This window comes from Barbus barbus (genome assembly GCF_936440315.1).
Source record: "Barbus barbus genome assembly, chromosome: 25".
Taxonomy (NCBI): Eukaryota; Metazoa; Chordata; class Actinopteri; order Cypriniformes; family Cyprinidae; genus Barbus; species Barbus barbus.
The window spans coordinates 24,426,717-24,447,201 of NC_136753.1; the positions used below are offsets into that span (position 1 = coordinate 24,426,717).

The 20,485-nt window shown below is 37.3% G+C and overlaps 1 protein-coding gene across 1 annotated transcript in view; it reads right to left on the reverse strand.

Moving 5' to 3' along the window:
- Positions 1-20,485, reverse strand: part of LOC306844404 (receptor-type tyrosine-protein phosphatase gamma-like) — a 76,710-nt gene that overhangs the window by 37,712 nt on the left and 18,513 nt on the right. The window contains exon 3 of the mRNA XM_079376502.1: positions 92-271. Within this exon, the coding sequence (XP_079232628.1) occupies positions 92-271 (180 nt within the window). The remainder of the gene's footprint in view (positions 1-91; positions 272-20,485) is intronic.

The following is a 20,485-nucleotide window of genomic DNA, read 5'->3' on the forward strand; positions in this document are numbered from 1 at the left end:
GGAAATGTTTTAAACATTTAAGTGGCCTTAAGCTAAGAGTGCAGTAATGGTCAAAGTTCTAAAACAAGAGCAGTTTCATTCTTTGGCGAACCTGTTTTGCCGGTGTTCTTCATGGTGGTCCTGTTTGACGACTTGGTTTCAAAGCCATCCAAGGTGAGCTCCTGGCACTCCTGAGAGACCTGGGTGTCTAGATCTGGGATATCCACCGGAGACTGATTCCTTTCCCCACATTCTGGATAAGCAAAGGCCCACCTTCTTGGTCCGTAAGTGCCTGTGAAAGAAAATAAGAATAAACAAGAAAATTTACGTTTATACATTAGCAGATGCTTGATAAATTATAAGTATGTACACAGCACCATTAATTTAACTCAACATAAACAACATACACTCTGTAGTTGATATATAATGTCTTTTTAAAAATCATTTTAGGTTAAAATTCATATCAGTATGTAATGAAAAGTATATATTTTACTCAATTTTTTTTCACAATTTTTAATCATATTTGTCCTTCACTAGGTCATTTTAAAAGGTCCTGCGGTGTGGCAAATGACTTTTTAAAAGCTAAAATATTTCAAGTAGTCTCTCAGTTAACATGAGGCCTCTTAATAAATAAAAATAGCATGGCTAATCATTTAAACTTTATAAAAACAAAACTGAATTTGCAAAATGTTGTTTTAGATGGAGTGCATCATGTCACACACCAGGACAGAGTTAAAATTATTCCTCTGATGACTAAACATTGAGTCATCTCTGTCTAGCAGTTGAGGAAAAGTACACATTTGCAATGTAAACCTGAATTAGCAAAACAAATGCAATGCAAACTTTTTCAGCAGATAAATCCCTTTTCTCGTGATGTTGCTGAGCTATCATTTGATACTCATCAGCCATCTGTGTTGGTCTAAGACAGAGAAATATGAGCATACATGTTCTACAAACATGCAGCGCTAAACTGATGAATGGTTTCATTACCGGTGGTGGCAGACGTATCAGAGTCCATGTCATAGTGGTGTAAGTAAATTGCCTCCTAATGGTTAATGCTTTGCGTATCAAATTAAGTCTCCCACACAGTATATGAATAATAATCTGTGACATATAGAGGGTTGCGGTAAACAGCTATATGTCTGGATAGGACTCTTAGGAGCAGTAAAAGCAACTGTGTTTCTTTTTAACAATCTGTGCAAGCTATTTAAGGAAAACTGTCATTTTAAATCACCATTTTCCAGCTTCCTGCAAGGACAAATGAACACAGTGATATGTTATTATAATTTCTGAACAGCATTTATGGGGCACCTGGAACTAATCACTCCAATTTTGGGACCTGCTTTTCCAGAGTCAGATTAAACAGACTTTGCTATGGCAACCTGAATACTATTAGTCACAAGGTGGTAAGAAATTTAACTAGCCACTATAATTTTATCATCAGCACTGCTCGCACTGAGATTCTTTCCAGCCTAGATAGTCAAAAGTGGGAGGAGAGGAGAAAAACCTCATGGGATTGGTTCAAAAGGTGCACGGTTGCCATCGCAACGCTACCTCGTGTACACACTGACCTCATGCCAATCAAATGCATAGTCAAAAATGGGCTTGCGTTTTGAAGCAATTTTTGAGTTATAATCAAAGTATTTTATGCCGAAGGTTCAAAGACAGCACATCAGATTTGCCCTCGGGCTTGAGGGTCTGATCGTGGTGTCAAGAATGATGTTGCCTCTAATCTTATCTTCTGTGCTAAAAGTCTGTCGACTTCCAGCTGAGCTCAATCACGTTTATTTTCTCTGTATGACAGTATGACTGGCGTGGGTCATTGGTGGACAGAAACCAAACAAATCAAACACTGTCAAACAGACTTGAGTCCACAACAAACCTCTAGTAGTCCATACTTTTACTTTTTTTACAAAGTAATACAAAAAACAATAAGTTAATATTGAGTACCTTATATTTTATACACCAATATTGACAGTTTCTCAATGGTTTTTTTTTTTTGCTCCATTATCGAAAATTAGCACTTTTAAGTAATTGGTTCAGGGAATGATTCAATGACTCACTCACTGACAGTCACTTGTTGCTTTCCTGAATGAACTGATGCTTTTGAAGGAAGCGATTGGGTTGCCTGAATGACTCAATGATTCACTTATAAAGACAGTCACTTGTTGCCACCTACTGGTGTATTGATGTAACCTGCAGAAAGAGTCACTGAAAATAAAATAAAATATAGAATAAAATAGACAGCTAATGGACCAAGCAATCGAACACTGAAAACAGCCTGATATATGCCCTGACCAGTTTCAACCCTTCACCTAGGTCACTGGAACAGGAACATTGAGACCACGAGAGAATGGGGGAGCTCTCTTTTCCATCTGACAGATTAAGGTCAGATCACTTTCCATTGGGACAGAAGAAGTCATGCTTCTCCTCTTTTAAGGAAAGGTTACTCCTCTTACCCAATTAATGAGGGGACAAGTAGGTCATTCCAAAGTTCTTGGCCCGCCGCTACGGTGCGGAAATCTCCTCGGAGCTCTGCTAATTGACATCAATTTTCCAGCAACGAAAAAGCAACTGGTTTTTCAGCTGTGAATATTTTTGCATTCAGACCACACGGTTGTCCAAGTCCAAAATGATGAATTGATTCTACAATCTGAAGCTGTTTTTTCCCCAATGTCAGAAGCCAATTAAACACATCCTGAGGGTTATCCTGGCTTTCACTGTATCTCCTCAGGGTTCTGCGTCTATGCTTTTAGTCTGGCAGCTCAGACGACAGTCAGCCACTTGTTTTTTTCCGGCCAGGCGTAGAGTCTCGGTGCTAATATGATTCTTAGATGGATGCTGGATTACCCCTTTCCACCTCCCCATTGATTTCTCTTTGGGCCAGACTCCTCTATTCTGATTTGTTAAGTGCTGGCACGGTGAGCCCGAACCAGCTGTCGGTTTTTGTCCCAGCAGGGGCTGGATATCCGCACAAAGACACTTCACCTGGAATACTCAATCTGTCCTCCAGATTCAGCCCGCTTTGACATAAGCCCCCCACAGCAATGCAGGTCCCCATCTTCTCTGAAATAGATTTAAAACACCTGCGCAAAGCTGAGACGAATTCCCTCCACTTTCTTATCTCCTAATTAATTAGTCATCCAGGTTCCTTTGTGAAAAGATCAAGACGCGGTTCTCATGCTAAGCTATCGGCCTACGGTATTTCCAGCACACCGTCCACGTCCGTCCAACTGACAGTCCACAAATCTTCATTGAACCATTTAATCTCTCCGTGTCACAGACTAAACAATTGGCTCTGCCAGCATTTTCAATTGTGACAGTGACACTACATCCACCCTGCCAGGGTGATCGCTGGATCGCTCTCTCTTAAAAGTCACTCAACGTCTCCCTCCCTTCGACACTTTGTTCGTCCTTAAGGACTGTATACATAACTGACGACCGGTCACCTCAGACGATGTGGCTCACGAGCTGCGAGATGCAACAGCTTTCATCACGTCACACTGCGAGATGTGTTGAGGGAAGGTGATAGCTGACAGTTTTGTCGTGTCTTTGTGTCTTGCGCTCTCAAATGCAACAAATTTGCAGCAACACAGAGAGGAAACCCATCAACTCTGCTTCACAGACTGAGAAAAAACAACATCAGAGGAGATATGACAAGATAATTAATGAGACTTACATGGATAGTTCCCCCCAGAATTTTAAATTCTGCCATCAATTCCTCACCCTTGTTGATAGAATATTGATTATGCAGACAAAAACAGTTGAAAAATTCTTCAAAATATCTTGGAAACACATGAGGGTGAGTGAAGAGAATAGTTTTAGCCCAAGCAATTCCTTTAAAAGAATAGTATGTCATTATTTACTCTCACCTTGTTCCAAACCCATATCATTTGATTTTATTTATTCATTTATTTTTGCAGACTGTACAAATGCAAGCATACTTTGATCAACTGCTGTCAAGCTCAGTTTCGGGTTAGTACTTTTTAAAAAAAGAAAATAATATTTTTATTTAGCATGGATGCAATTAAATTGATCAAAAGCGACAGGAAAGATTTTTTAACTTTACAAAAAAAAAAAAAATTCAAAAATGCTATTCTTTTGAATGCTATTCTTTTAAACTTTCTATTTTCTATTCATCAAAGAATTCTGACAAATATTGAGCAGCACAACTGTTTTCAACATTGATAAAAATAAGAAATGTTTCTTGAACACCAAATCAGCATATTCGATCAATTTCTGAAGGATCATGTGACATTGAAGACGGAAGTAATGGCTGCTGAAAATTCAGCTTTGCTATAATAGGATTTAAGATTTGAAATATATTAAAACAAAACACATTTTAAATTGAGTCTCTTAAAGCCTTGGTAAGGGACTTATTTCAAAAACATTAAAGCATACCGACTCCAAACGTTTGAAGTGTATCATTAAAGTGAGGAACAGAATGAAATATTAATTTATTAACTGAAACTAAATGCATATTCGCCTCTGAATATGCATAAGTTTGAATGACATTTGAGAGCTACGGAAGAGACTTTTATGCTGTTTTTTTTACTCACTCTCAGAGTAAATGAATGAATTACACTCTAACGGCTTCATTACCTTTCACTCATTGTTGGGAATTTCTGCTGAAATACATTTCAGAGCATTTAAGGGCATCGGTATGGATCCTAAGATGATGATATATGCCTTGAAGCCCTTTTGAATTTTTCATTGATGCTTCCAACATCAAGGCAGTGTGAGACATGAGTGCTACATATGTGTATTTTCAAACAGATCCCTGAGAGATGCAATTACGCTGCAATACTTTCACTCTTATTGGTGCTCCACAAGCTTAAGATTTGCCTGAATTTAAATGTGAATTTGCATCAGATAAACTCACTAATATATACAGGTACACATACTAATTTATACAGGTGTGACTAGTCCATGCAATGCACCTCACGTCACCTTTGCTGACGTCTTTCACCCCATCAAATGCACAAAAGTCCTTTATAAAAACAGTTTATGTAGCAATATATAAAGGTTATAGCAGAACAAACTGACTTGGATAATTACATGTTGTACGAGTCATCATCCTTTTCAGATATATTCTCGTTTATCAGCCATTACACTCCTCATGGCCTTTCTGTATATAACAGAAATATCAATAAACCTATAACAGCCTCATCTACAAAAAAGACTGCTCCTGATTCCGACTTGAAGTACTTGCAATCTTGCAGCTGTGTGTTAAATCTGACTATTTTCCTAACTTCTTTCTTTCGTTCGGCCAAGAAATAACTCCTCTTTTATGTCCTGCCAATTCATATAATTCACACTGCATTTTAATTAGTGTTCAGAACAATCTCACCAAACAATTTGAAAGCTCTAATTTATATCTCAGTCTTGGAATAGCAGGCTAATTAACAGAGACACTAATTGGATTAATTCTGCGTGATCTGATTCCCAGAAAGAGACAGGAGGAGCGAGATAATGATAATGAAACGTCATGTTTTTCCCTGTCTATCTCAGGCCTGGCAATGCAAAGAGATACACAACTATAACATCATCTGATTTATTTTTAATCAAACTTTAATTGTAAACAACTAGGGATTAAAACAAGAAGTGGCTCTATGTAAGTTATTTTATTGATGACAGAAGCTGTCATAAAAACACATCTTTGATTATTATGCTGTTTGTGTTGCCCTAAGGCCTGAATTTATGAATGAATGAAGGATTTGTGGGACTGGATAGTGTAAAAATACTAATAATGCAACACAAGGCCCTAGATGCAAATTCAAAATTAAAAACACATTTACAGATGCAAGAAAATAGAAATCCCCATCGGAATTATTTGGATTTCTTCATGTATAATCTTGCAAATTGATATCTGATCATCATCTAAGTTTTATTTAACAAGCATCACACTAATTAAATGTTGCAAAACATTGCTCATGCGGTTGCTAAGGTATTCTGTGTGGTTGCTAGGGTAGTTACAGGCCCTAGTCAAAAAAGTCTTTATAACATTCTAGCCTTAGCCAAGGATGATAATGCTTGCCTTAGCAAACACCTCTAAATATCAAATCACTGATGGAAAAAGTAAGTGCACATCTGTGATAATGGTCTCTTGAAAAGACAGTAATTTGAATTCAGGTGGGCTTGATTTGACCTGCCATATTGTAAAAAAAACAAAAAAAAAATGAGTTGGTTGCATGCACTTTGCTCTAGCAGAAATTTCAATTCAATTTCAGAAGACCTTTAGCTGTTTTTTGTAGGAGTGGGCTCCCTGTAAAGACAGGTGCATAGGCACTCTGTTGGATTCCTAAAAAGTGACTATGAGCAACAAGACGACAGCTACAATGTCTGTGTTCAAAAGTCTAACATTATGAAAACATGAAGCCACGAGTGTTAGGAGCAATGAAAACTGTTGTTGTTTTTTTCAGAAAGTCTCAGTCCACAGCACAAGTAATTTTCTAAATCAGTAGTTTCATCCTGTTCTATATAGTTTCTATATCCATCCATCCATCCATCTATATTTTAGGGCTGTCATGTCAGTGTGTGTGTGTGTGCGTTTTTTTTCTTTTTTCTATTGAACTGGACTGGAAAACATAAATTGATTTATGTATTTGTTATTTTTAAAAATACATATGCATACCTAGTACATATTTCTAGCACACACACATATACATATCATTGGTCTTGTTGATCATAAATCTAGGAAAAGTAAAAGACTGTATTACTCTGAATAGCATTAGACTATTACTAAAGTAGACAGTAGTCATTTTCTTGCTATATCAAACTGTGCAAGATATTAAAGCATATATCATTGGCAAATTATTTTAATCTTGTTGAGCATAAACCTAGCTAAATTTAGATAGACTCATGCTTAAAATAAGGCAAAAGAAAACATAACTGTCAATGCCTTAATGTATCTTTGAATGAATTATAATGTAATTGAATTATAATGCAAGTAATGTATCTTTTATGTTCAGATACTTTATTTTACTGGAAAAAAGATTCTCAAGTTTGCTAATGAATACCCAGATGTACTCCTGGAACAATGTTCTATGGATAAATGAGACAAAAACTGAACTTTCTGGCACATGTGTGCAGCGTTACATAACTGAAGTAGAACAAAGAAATTAAAATCGAAATCAACTGTGAGTAAAACACGTCCAGGCAAGGCGATGCAAATGCTTCCAAATATGCGGTGCCACATTCAGATCTCTTTTGGAGGGAAAAACCAGGAACGCCAGCCATAAAACTGTTTTATGACTTGTGTATGTATTGAGCACCATCTGTTTGGGCTAGCTGAGTCATTTAGCTCAACAGCTACCACTCTCTGTCACATTCCGTTCAGTCCGACGGGCACATGTTTGTCTCAATCCACTATCTTTGTTACCAGCTGTAATACCATTAACCTTGCAGATAAATAACCTGACCGGCGTTGCCACGGGAACGCTGACTGTGTGGAGATTGCCTTGTCATGTCTGTTTTGTCCCCCCTGAGAAAATGGGACACACGGCGCACACTTTGGCAGCCGTCACACTTTTTGGCACGGCTCCGCTCCCCAGTCGTGTTCAATCTAACCCTCTGTGGTCTGTAGACCGCACACGGTAGACAGGAAACAAACATGCGACGCTGATGCGATTGATAGTGACAGTGGAGCTGGTTGGGGTTTGGACAGGAGACCTGCGGTTATTGCCACTTTTCCAGGGTCATTGATAGCTGCAAGCGATGCGAAAAACAGCCCGGATCGGATCTGAATCTGGACAAATATAGCTACAACAAAGTTCCAACTCAACGAGATGCGAATTATGCAGATTCGGTCATAATACTAAAGCGTTATTTGCCGAAAGAGGCTTGTTGTACGAAAGACTTAGAGCTTCATTGCAGGAGTGACTTAGAAATGAACAAGCAAATGATTGTTAGGCTTCAAAAAGAATTAAACATGTTAGTCGTGGGAAATGAGGAATTTGGAAAGTGTCTTTGTGTGCAGATTATAGATATGCATATTCAATGGGCGAATAGAACTAGAAGTATTAATATTCATGGAAAAATATGCTAAATGTCCTTAATTCAAAGAGAAATGAGAAGCAATAAGCAATCTGTCTTAAAGGATTAGTTAAAAAAAATGTAAAAGCTGCTATTATTTCGACACCATTTCCTCTGAAACATAAAAAGAAAAAATTGTATTATTCTGAAAAGTATCATAAGTAGTAAATATAACTCTAAAGATGAAGGCATGTGCAAGGATTCGTTCATGAACTGGACTGATCCAGTTCTCAAGTTCAACTCACTGACTCCGGTTGCAGCAAGTTTATAGGCACACAAGCCTATTTACACAAATCTCTCACATGACTTTTGAAGACTTAAAATATAACTCATGAATTGTATTTTATGATACTTTGATGGTGCTTTCTGTTGAGACTTGAAAGCCTTCGCATTCATTCAGTGTAACTGCATGGCAAAGAGTGACTAATACAATTCATTAAAAATTTCTCCTTTTCCACGGATGAAGGAAAGTCATGCGTGTTTGGAGCAGCATGAGTGCGAGTAATGATTAAATTGAAATGTTTTAATCAGTTTGATGGACTCTAGAAAAATCAAGAGAAGTCTAGTTATTCAAAACACAATTTATGCAGATATAATATACTTTGCATCTTAAAGAGTTAAATTACAATTGCCGTTTGGATGCATTATGACAGCTTTTGTAACCACGCCAATTTTCTTTAATATTCTCACATTTACCTCAAAACATCTTCAGTAATACAAAAAAAATGGAAAAAGCACAATAATGGCTCTTTTCTTGTCATAATTGTTTGAAAGAGAAACGTAGTTTTAACTGCTCAAAGCTGTTCAGTCAGAAAATTGTTAAAGCTTTGAATCTTTCTGGAATGAAAAACACTATCGCCAGGATTTAAACACAAACTGCCAGATGACATTTCATATTTGAGGCAAGTTACTCTTGAGGAAAAATCTGAAGGCCCTGCTTATGAATTAATCTTAGGGCAATAAAAAAGGAATGAATGATGCCTAAAACCCTGTGGCTTGAGGAAAGATGTATTATTACATTTCTGAGCAATCAGACTCATGATTTTTAACTAGTGGAAAGTAAACAGGTGAAAAAAACATGGTCATGAACTGCATAGAAACATTAACAAAACATTGTCCTGAACCATTCACATCATTAGCATCTGATTGAAGCTTAAAGAACCTGCTTTGAATTCAGAAGCCTCTCCATATTTAAAGCTTTGTGTCTGAATCATTTTTCAAACATTGTGTAACCTTCAATAGAGTCAAAAAAATATGTGTAACAGGAAAATGAGTTTTGCCGCTGTTTGGTGAGATATAACTGAACTCATTAATTGATACCTTTCAGATTGAATTACACCCTTTATCTCACCGTCTCCACCCACTTCCTTTGGAATGTGTACTAGGATTAACAATACGACGTCTCCTTATGCTTTCTCTCGCCGTACTTTGAAGTTATACACCGATCGATCTTCAAGTCGAACACACCTCTTTGCTCTCGCGTGTCACGTGACCGTGTAATCGCAGCCTCTGCGGTTTAAAAATCTTGTTTTTTTTCGTATCGCGATATTATCGCAAATGCAATTAATCGCTCAGCCCTAATAAGAAGCACCAAATCTGCATATAAAAATGTTTTCTGAAGGATGATATGGCACTGAACTGGAGTAATGGCTGCTGGCAGCTTTGCTATTACAGGAATATAACAGAATAGAAAACCGTTATTTTCAATTCTAATTATATTTACTAATTTTTATCAATAAATGTTGCCTTGGAGAGCATAAGAGAGTTCTTTCAAAAAATCATACAGCCCTCCAACTGTTGAACAGTACTGCAGTTTCTCTCTTGAGATATGAGACATATTATACATAATTTGTCTAAAAGCTTCCTTTATATCAAGAATGGCATGTTCTAGAACACTAATCTTTGACCCATTCTTCTAAAGTATGTCGGCTGCGTTCCACTTGCGTGGTGAAACAGGACAAGTAAGGAAATGATAAATCAAAGGTCTATTTGCGTCTAATTAGCTGGCGGGTGGCGTTCCAGACAAAACAAGGTCCGCCTCCAGTATTATCAGCCTCCATCTTAAGGTACTTTGCTATGTAAAAAAAAAAAAAAGTCCTTTCCTGTTCTGAGTAGTTATATGGAGAGCTCAAGTGAACTGGATGTTGTTCCACACCCTCGGAAACTTAATTTAGGAGGCTGAAAAAAAGAAACTTTGGGTTTCGGTGCCAAGATGTCTTAATTTCATATACATCTCTTTACTGATTTTACAACATAGGGCTTTTTTTAAATCACAAGATCCATAAAATACTGTCACATAAATTCCACACAATGCTAGGAATACTTTTTTTTATGACAAAAAGAGTAAAAAGTATTTGGAAGTAAACAGAAGCAGTGATTTTTCAGGGCGTCTGTAATAAATAATATATTGTTATGTATTCTTCTATTATTCTGGTAAGCATATCATGAATTATGAATGGCCGAGGATATGGCTGTAGCCATGGGCGCTGTGAGAAGGATTCACACGGAAGAAAAACTACAACAAGAAACTTAACTGTGAATTAAAAGGTCAATAATTATCTAGTATTTTCTGGAAGATAACTATCTAGCATGTAGCCGCATGTTCTACAGTCCACCCTCCAATGTGTTCATTTCCTCTCCTCCTGTTCAGACACAGAGATATGATCACTTCCATTGTATGCAGAAGTGATGTTATGGGTGGGGAGGAAAGTTTCACCAAACAAACCCCTCCTCACACAGGGTCACGATTACAAAACGCTCGTGATGGCAGGGAGGGTAACCTTAGATTTCTCTTAGCCTGCCAGGCTGCACGTAACTGCCTAAACTCAAATGCCAATGTGAGCTTTTTTCTAGCACTTATGTGGCTACAAACAATAACACCCACAGAAGTGAAAATATTTTTTTTACTAGTAAAACTCAGAGAGATCTTAACAAATGATACAAACTGTGTTCAGATTGCACATAACTATGTGACAGACATCACTGAAAGCGGTGTCCTGAGAAAATTTGTTTTTATGACATTCCCAGGCTCTGTAAACCAGAAACTGTCAAGGGGCTTGCCTGCACTTTTTTTAGCCAATCAGAAATTCTCTATACCTGTCATTTTGCACAAAAAATGCGTTTACCTATTAATAAACTGCATTCTCAGTTCTGCATTCAAGTTCATCTCAAACGCTAATATGTGATGAAAACAACAATGGCTTGAGAAAAATGACAGGTTTGACAAATCTTTCGCTTAAGGTACTGAAATGTGTTTTTAATGCTGATAATTACTATAGAAAACCATAAAGTAAAATAAGAAACTTTTATTTGCTTTGAAGAGCTTAGATAGGGATGATGCAACTTGCATTTCACTTTCAATTTTTTTTTTCACTGGCAAGAAAAATTTGATTAAAAATTTGTTTAGAAAGTTGTGAAAATAAACAGAAAATATATTAATGTAAAAATGAAACGACATACTTATTATGACCTGTACATTTTTCAAGTATTTAAAAGAAAAAGTGATCATACAAATTGTACTATATTTTAAATTATTCAAAACTTCTTGCTAACAAATGGGTAAAACCAAGTGTTGAAAGACAGTGACAAAGATTGGTAAAGATTTAAAATTACAATTAATTAGTATTTTAGGGCTGCACTGTGATCCCTAAATAGACTCTTTTAAAGGTGGGGTATGTAATTTTTCAAAAACGCTTTATAAAACTGAGTCGGGCCGATTACCAAAACAAACTTGTAGCCAATCGGCAGTATAGGGGCGTGTCTACACATAATATGAAGGAGAGAGCATTCAGTGAACAGCCGAGCGACGGAAAGATAGAGATGGTGGATGAAAAACAAGAGGAAAATGTCTGCAGAACGATAAGGCAAGAAGTAGGACCCGTGTAAATATCGGATCAGCTTTCCAGCGCTGGAGAGAACTCAAGGAGCTGAAGGCATGTGATCGGATGCCGAGGTTGCTTTGGTTTTTCTGGATAGGTGAGTAACACCGTGTCTACACCAGATGCGCCGCAACAGTTAAAGTCTGCCTACACTGGACGCGATAAAGCGACCGTTGAAAATCGTTTGAAATTTGTGTCAGTGCATCATAAATAGAACGCGGCAGCAGTACTCTGTCGGGGATTTGTCGAACCACACAGCATCCAGTGTAGACACGGGGTGCGTCTCAATCAGCTCCCGAGCTCGTGAATCAGTTGATCGTGTACACTAATTCAGACACTGGTAAGTTCTCTGACTCACTGCAGTTTGGGACTGTGATCACTCGAATTCCAGTGACATGATTACGTACAGCGTCAATGGACAACATTATAGAACATCACCGCTTGAATTAATAAACAACAGACAGGACAGATCTTTTTAATATTATTTTTTATTCTTTTTAATCACATTGTTTTCAGAAATCAGAAAGAGTTTTATTGCCAAGTGTGTTTACACACACAAGGAAATTGTCTTGGTGTTAGGAGCTTCCAGTACAGAAGTACAAACATCGTGCAGACAACATATAATTAAGGTAATAAAAACACTAATAATGAAAAAACACTAATTAATAAATAACAACAGTAATAAAAATAAAAATATACAGAAAAGAAAAAATGTCCATAGACAGAACTGTGAATGTGCATATGTCTTATGTACGGATGAGGGTTTGATGAGTTATTTACAGATGTACAGTACTGGGGTGTGATATGTGTTATTCAGGTGGGATATGGCCTGTGGGAAAAAAAACTGTTCTTGTGTCTGGCTGTTCTGATGCTCAGTGATCTGTAGCACCGGCCAGAGGGCAACAGTTCAAAGAGAGACTGAGCTGGGTGAGAGGGGTCCACAGTGACTTTCTTGGCCCTTTTCCTCACTCTGGAGATATAAAGATCTTGGAGGTTGGGTAGAGGGGCACCGATAATCCTCTCAGCAGTCCTAACTGTCCGTTGTAGTCTTCTGATGTCTGTTTTGGTAGCTGAGCCAAACCAAACAGTTATAGATGAACACAGGACAGACTTGATGATGGCATAGTAGAACTGTTTCAGCAGCTCCTGTGGCAGGTTGAACTTCCTTAGCTGGCGAAGGAAATACAGCCTTTGCTGGGCCTTTTTCACAATAGAATCAATATGAATGTCCCACTTCAGGTCCTGGGAGATGGTGGTGCCCAGGAACCTGAAAGACTCTACTACAGCCACAGTGCTGTCCATGATGGTGAGTGGGGGGAGTGCAGGGGGGTTCCTGCTGAAGTCTACTATCATCTCCACTGTTTTGAGTGTGTTGAGCTCCAAGTTGCTGTGACTGCACCAGACAGCCAGCTGCTCAACCTCCTGTCTGTAAGCAGACTCGTCTCCGTCCTTGATGAGGCCGATGACTGTGTCGTCCGCAAGCTTCAGAAGATGAACCAATATGGAATAAGATGAAACAAACAGTGATCAGAGAGTCCTAAAGCTGCTCGTGGGACAGAGTGATATGCGTCCTTTATCGCTGTGTAACAGTGATCCAGTATATTACGGTCTCTGGTGGGACATGTAACGTGCTGTCTGTATTTTGGCAGTTCACGGGAGAGATTTGCTTTGTTAAAATCTCCAAGAATGATTAAAAGTCCGGGTACCGTTGCTCCGTTTCAGATATTTGTTCAGCCAGTTGTTGCATCGCAGCGCTCACGCACGCGTCCATTATATTATATTTTGCTTATATTTTGTTTTGCTTTGTTTCACAGAACTATTCGTTGCCTGGGTTGCGTAGATTACGTATGTGTGGGGCGGAGCTATCAAAATAGGGGCGAGACCCTTTTGGGGTAGGGGCGTGTTTGTTTTGGTGATTTCAAATATCAACATTGGCTTCAGAAATCGCTTACTCCACCTTTAATGTTATCTAATGAGTCTGGTTCTAAATATGCTGAGATTTTGCGTATATAAACTATTGTTAAACTGAATGACAAGTCTTCCACATCATGGATAAAATTTATGATAGTCAATTTTTCTGCTCAGAAAATAGGACAACAGAATTTACAAAAAAAAAAAAAAAAGTGAGTACTTTCTAAAGCCTATATATAGTATATGATATCTTCACAATTATGTATATATGATACAGCTTTCTTCAAGTTCACTGCATCATTTCTACCACTGCATCTTTTCTCCAAATATTTATCCACTTCACTCCACATATAAACAGCCCGGAATACAAATCCTCTTTTGGACTCTTTACAGTACGTGCTCCTTTCTCCGAGTAACCACAGAACATCGGAGATCATTCTAAGCATCTCCTTCTGTTGCACTATATTCCATTATGTTAAACAGATCCTATCTAATTTGAATTCTTAATAAAACTTGTTTTTTTCAGCAAGGACTGGCACTTTGCCACAAAAAGCTTCGAGGATGATACGGGAGCCGGATTTCTCACACAAATTGGTTCCTGTCTTAGCAATTTATCATTGCAAATTATGAGAGCTCGTCTTGCATAACCATCTAGGGTTGGCCATCTTGACCCATCAATCACAGAGGGTTGCCAGGGGCACAGAAAAATGATGCTGGGGAACGTCGATCTGACTTATTTTAGCATCCAGCCACAACAGGCTGTCCTGGAGCTGCATTTACATCAAATAAATGACTGGGAATGACCATTAAAATCCTTAGCAGTCTCATATTCCTAAATTTAAAAGTTAAGAACTGTTATGTGGTTAAAAATGGAACTCAAATGACCCGGAATTCACCCTAAAATGTCGAACCGTTCATGTAAACAAAATACGTAAACTGTTCCTGTAATAACAGCATGCTGGGACGACGAAGGCTGTCAAACACTGATACTCTCTTTTTAGCACAAAGTGAATATTTGCTCAGATATAGCGAGAGGAAAGGGGAGGGAAAGAGATAGACAGGGGAGCGAGAGAGAGAGGGAGAGCAAATGAGAGAATACTGGCAGAAGAAAATGAAAACCTGGCAGAATATGAGAGGAAAAATATGAGTAATGATGCGTGCCCGCACCTCCTGGGGGAGACCCTGCAGTGTGGCATATTATCTGTCCCTTTTGAAAAATACCTCCACACACACACGCGCATTTTAAATAAACCATAATCAAATCTCACCTTGCAAGCTCTACAGTCATTTCCTGGGCTCCTTTCTCAGCCGAATCCACATCTAGCTGTGCATATATAGAGTGTTTTTGTCCTAAATAAATCTAATTACACTTAACAACTACTTTTACATACATCTGCATTTATGAACAGAAGGAAAAGAGTTTAATTATGAAGTCATTTACAAATGCAGCTGCAAAGGTAGGTCACATTATGTTGACAGGCAATTAGCGGTGTGTCTCGGCAATTAAAGAGACCTGACAATTAGCACTTCGCTATGTCATTTTTCTAAAGCAACACATGCTACTGAACCGAGTTCCAAAAAGATAATATTACCAGTGCCAGAGTTGCAGGCGCATCTGTCACAAAAATAGCAACATTATTTGTCGTGTCACATGGGAGAGTAGAAAATTATAACAGCATATGCCGAGCATGGACAAATTGCATCAGCATTAAGGGAAAAAGTGGTCCAAGTTCACACGTAGAGACCATTTAGTTGCTAAATGTATAAAAAAAAAGTTCTTAGTGGTAGTTTATGCTCATGTGGAGATTGTTTAAGTCGGTACTGTAAAAAAAATATTTTACGTAGATAATACAAAGCTTATTGGAGTATGTTTTACAGGAACTATTTCAGTTTTTCTACTAGAAAATGTCATGTTTAATTCAATATGTTACTTGCCATTTCTTGGTAACTGTTTGTAAGATTTACCAGTGATTTGTGAGTGAAAACTGTTTCTCCACAATTGTTTTGGTCTCAAAACAGAAAAATGTGATCACTTTTATCAAACTTTTTGACAGCAGTAAGACTAACTAGTGAGCAAATTGTGACTTCTACTTAAGATTCTTGTTTTTAGATGTTTCTCCCGAGAAAAAGACTCCAGCAATCGTACATCTAGAGTTTCAAAAAACATATTTGATGTCAATTTCATTTTATCAAATTCTTCTATGATTAAATTATTTTAGTCTTCAAAGGGATTTTGGTAGAAACATCTGAGGAAACTCTGACACTCGGGCACTTTTCTCTTCATCACTTCCTGACCTTTCTATGTTATCTCAGCAAATAAAAGTGGCAAAAGGCCAAAATTAAGTTAGAAAGTACAGTCTCAGAGATTACCACCAAACTTTTATGAAACCCTTATGAAAAAATAAACCTCTAATATTAAGAGCTTCACAAAGCTGAAATTTATTACACCGCTGCTATACAGAAACTGTCTTTATCCAAGGTCAACACAAAGACATATAACCAGGTGTAGGAATAAATCCTAGACAGCTGAGCAATGGCAAAAGTAATAAAATATACCTAACGAATCTGTTTTCCTCAGTCTGACGCGATTAAGTTAAGGAAGACATAGTTGAATAACTACAGTATGATGAGTAATGTGTCACATTACATAATTACTTCTAAATGTTGGTGCTGCTAATGATGCTGAAAATGAGACCCTTAACTTGTCAATAAAAAAGAAAAGAAACATGCATTATACACAATTGAAAACGGTAAAAGGTTTGGGATCAGTAAGATTTTTGAATGTTTTTTGAATTTATTTGATCAAAAATACAGTGACGCCGCAATTTTTCAGAAATACCAAAAATATTGTAAAACAGCAATATTCAGAAATATTGTTGCAATTTTAAATAACTGTTTTCTATTTTAATATATTTTAAAATGTAAGTTATTCCTGTGATGCAAAGCTGAATTTTCAGCATTATTACTCCAGTCTTCAGTGTCACATGATCCTTCAGAAATCATTCTAATATTTGGTGCTGTAGAAACATTTCTTATTATCAATGCTGAAAACAATCAATTCATATTTTTAAAGAAACCATGATACATATTTCACTATTCCTTGATAAACAGAAATGTCAAAAAACACAATTCATTTGAAATTTAATTTATTTTAAAATTGTAAAAATCTTTTGGTCAATTTAATGTCGCCTTGCTAAATAAAAGTAACCATTTCTTAATAAATAAGTAAATAACTGTCCCCAGTTTAAACAGTTTTACCTAAAAAGTCAACTTTACAGGTCCAGGTACATCCTATACAGTTTACTGTTTTTATGCTACATAGAGCTTTATAGAGAGAATCGCTTCTTGGAATGAAGTTCTGAAGCACAAAGCAAGAAATAGACTCTTTCTTGGAGGCTTTTCTCCAGTGAAAGATTGTGCAATATTCTTCTCGAGATTGTTGGAAGCTGTTCTGAAGGCAAAGGCTGGATCTGCTCCTTATTAGGTTCTTCTTGAGATCAATATATTGTAAGAGGGAGTTCTGTTATTTCATCCACTCTACGATAAAGTTAGCAGGATCCTTTATAGAGCATTGGCATGCACATAAACACGGCTGATTTGCACATTACATGCCTAAATTGGGAAAATTATCAACAAAGGCCTACTTATCTTGTTTCCAAACTGAATAATGTTAAGCTAGAAAATATGAGCTACAAAATAATTGTTGGGTGACCATCCTTTTTCGAAGCAGAAAGCAATCTATAGCATTGGCTAATCATTACACCAGTGTCTCCTGTAAATATTTGAAGCTTATTTTTCATAATTATTGCATTACATCTTACTGCATATAATCGCAAAGGTGTAAATCCTGAAATAGAGTTTAGATGGGCTTTTTGGGCAATCTGTAATTGTTCCCGCACCTGTCAAGCTTTGATTTGCTTTTGCTCTGAAAATGGATTTATATGAGGGGAAAGGTAGAGGTAAAGCCTGCAGAATGCTTCTGGCACAGAAATTATTGTGAGAGCATGAAAGGTTCGAGTGCATTCTGGCTCTACTCAAAAGAAGCACAAACATACAGACTAAAGAAAAAAAATAAAATAACTTGCAATACTTCAAATGTCACCAAATTTTAAAAGAACACTAAAGACTCAGCTCAGAAAAGCTATTGAACTGCTTTCATGAACGTCCTAAAGATGACTTGTTGGTTAACAATTTCAATTGAGAAACTGTTAAGAAAAGCTTAACACAGAAATGCACAGATCTTGGTCTGAGAGACTTCTATGTTTTGCATTCTTTACAAATTATTCTAACAGCATAAATAGTTAAGTGAAAAATCTAATTTTAATATGTACATTACATTTTCTCAGTCTCTTCTTACTTTAGTATTTGAATTTAAATTATTACTTCTTTTTTTTGCTTATTTTTAGGATTTGGTCTCAGATATTTGAATCCAACTGTATTTTAATTAATAATGCAAATTTTATATTTTAGTAGTAAAACATAATATAAGATGCATTTTGTGGTCAACCCGTGACAAAGAACTTAGATGATACCATGGCAAGCAAAACACCATGGTTCTTTGGTACGGAAATATCATGTGCAATAGTATTTACACAATACTCCAAAGAATGAAATGGTACATGCCCAAAAATAGTATTGCATTAGCACCATGTCCAAAAACCATGAAAGTACCATTCATACAGTATTTTCTCTTCCAAAGCTAACTAAAACTTTACTGTAAAAACAGCACTGGTTGCTGCAGGGATCCATAAAATGAAATATTTCCTTCTGTAACATTTATAATGCTCTTTAATATAGCTCATAAAACTACTTGAGAATTGGAAAAAGAAAAAGCTTTGATCCCCAGAACAGTTCCGAAAATCCAGACTGAGCTCTCTTTAGTCCACAGAACCACATCAGCTATTGTGGCTTCAAACCACCTGACACCAGCAGGGGGTTTAACTTGACAGTGAACACACAACACAGTACTCTGACACGGACAAGCTGCAAAACAATGAAATTGCATCAAAAAGAGACAAAAATGACAGTTAAAATGTCTGGTGAGAAAATAAATCCTTTGTAAGAGGGGTAAAAATGTGCGAAAGACAAGCAAAATGCACAAGCAAGCACAGCAGACAGCTATTGCTTGTGAACTGAATCATAGACCCTTCATGCTGACTAGCCTCATTAATGCTTTCAGAGAAACTGCTGTGGAACCACAGCTATACCTGAGAAACAACAACATCTGTTCAAAACACTCGAAGAAATCATGGAAACTCGTCAAGGTCTACAGAAAGTCTAACGTTTCACAGGCTACTTCGCTCAGAAACCAAACCTTTAGAGGAAAACTGAATTGCTTATAGGTTGCTCTTTCACATTTCAGGAGTTAGGTTGAGTCTCAGATGCTTCTCTTAAAATCCGTTAGAGGACATCTAAAAATAGAAAAAATGAAGGAAGTATTGACACAGCAGCTCAGATCATTTGAGTTCATATTGAGATCTCTGACTTTTCTTCTATAGACTTTTAGTATATTGTGGGGTTGGTTCACAATTGAATTAATAGCCTATTAAATTCCAATTCAATTTCTGCAACAACAAACACAATGCAGAATTGCAACTCGAATTTGAATGTAAGGAATGAATTGAAAAGAACAAAATAATAGAACCAGAAAAATCAAGAAATGCTAAATTTGTCAAGATGAATGTCAAGATCATTTTTTTTTAGAAGTTCTGAAAAAGTTTTAAAAGTCTTGAAAGTTAGTTAAACAACAGAATGATAGACAGAACGATAGATAGAACAAAATATAAGGATGGATGGATGGATGGATGGATGGATGGATGGATGGATGGATGGATGGATGGATGGATGGATGGATGGATGGATGGATGGATGGATGGATGGATGGATGGATGGATGGATGGATGGATGGATGGATGGATGGATGGATGGATGGATGGATGGATGGATGGATGGATGGATGGATGGATGGATGGATGGATGGATGGATGGATGGATGGATGGATGGATTCTTCAATTCTGAATTTTGCACAATTCTGGTTTCTTGGCAAATCTTGTAGCTGCATGTGAGACTACGGTGTTTTTATTCTCATGAGAAAAAAAATAGAAACTTCTATAAAATCTCCATTCACGTTCCACTCAAACACAAACCAGATATTGAGACATTAAAGAGATCATTTGGAGTTTTCTATCCTACAGGGAGATATGAAAAGCAACCACAAAAAATCAGAATCTGAGAAAACAGTATCTTTTGACATAGATCATGGAAACGACATTTGGAAAACGCTGCATCTATTAGAGCGGGCACACACTGAGAGAGAAAGCCTCGCAGGGCTTATCGCGCGACTTCACATGGTAAATACACATATATGGCTGCCAGCAAGTCAAAAGAAAAGAAAAAGCACCATTTAAAGATCATTCCATGGTAGAGGGCTGCTGGAACCACTGGCATAAATGTTCCTCATCCCTCTGAGCACCGACACAAGTCAGAATGCTGGCAAAGAACAAGCCGGCACTGGTCTGTCAGAGCCTGAGAGTTGATGAAGCAAACAGTTCAGATGCCCAGAGGAACGAGAGAAGAAAAAAGTCTGAAATAAAAAGACAAAAGAACAGCTGGAAATACAAGGGGGGGAGTTTGAAATGAGATAAGAGCAGCTGCTGTTCACGATTATTGACCGCCAGAGGCC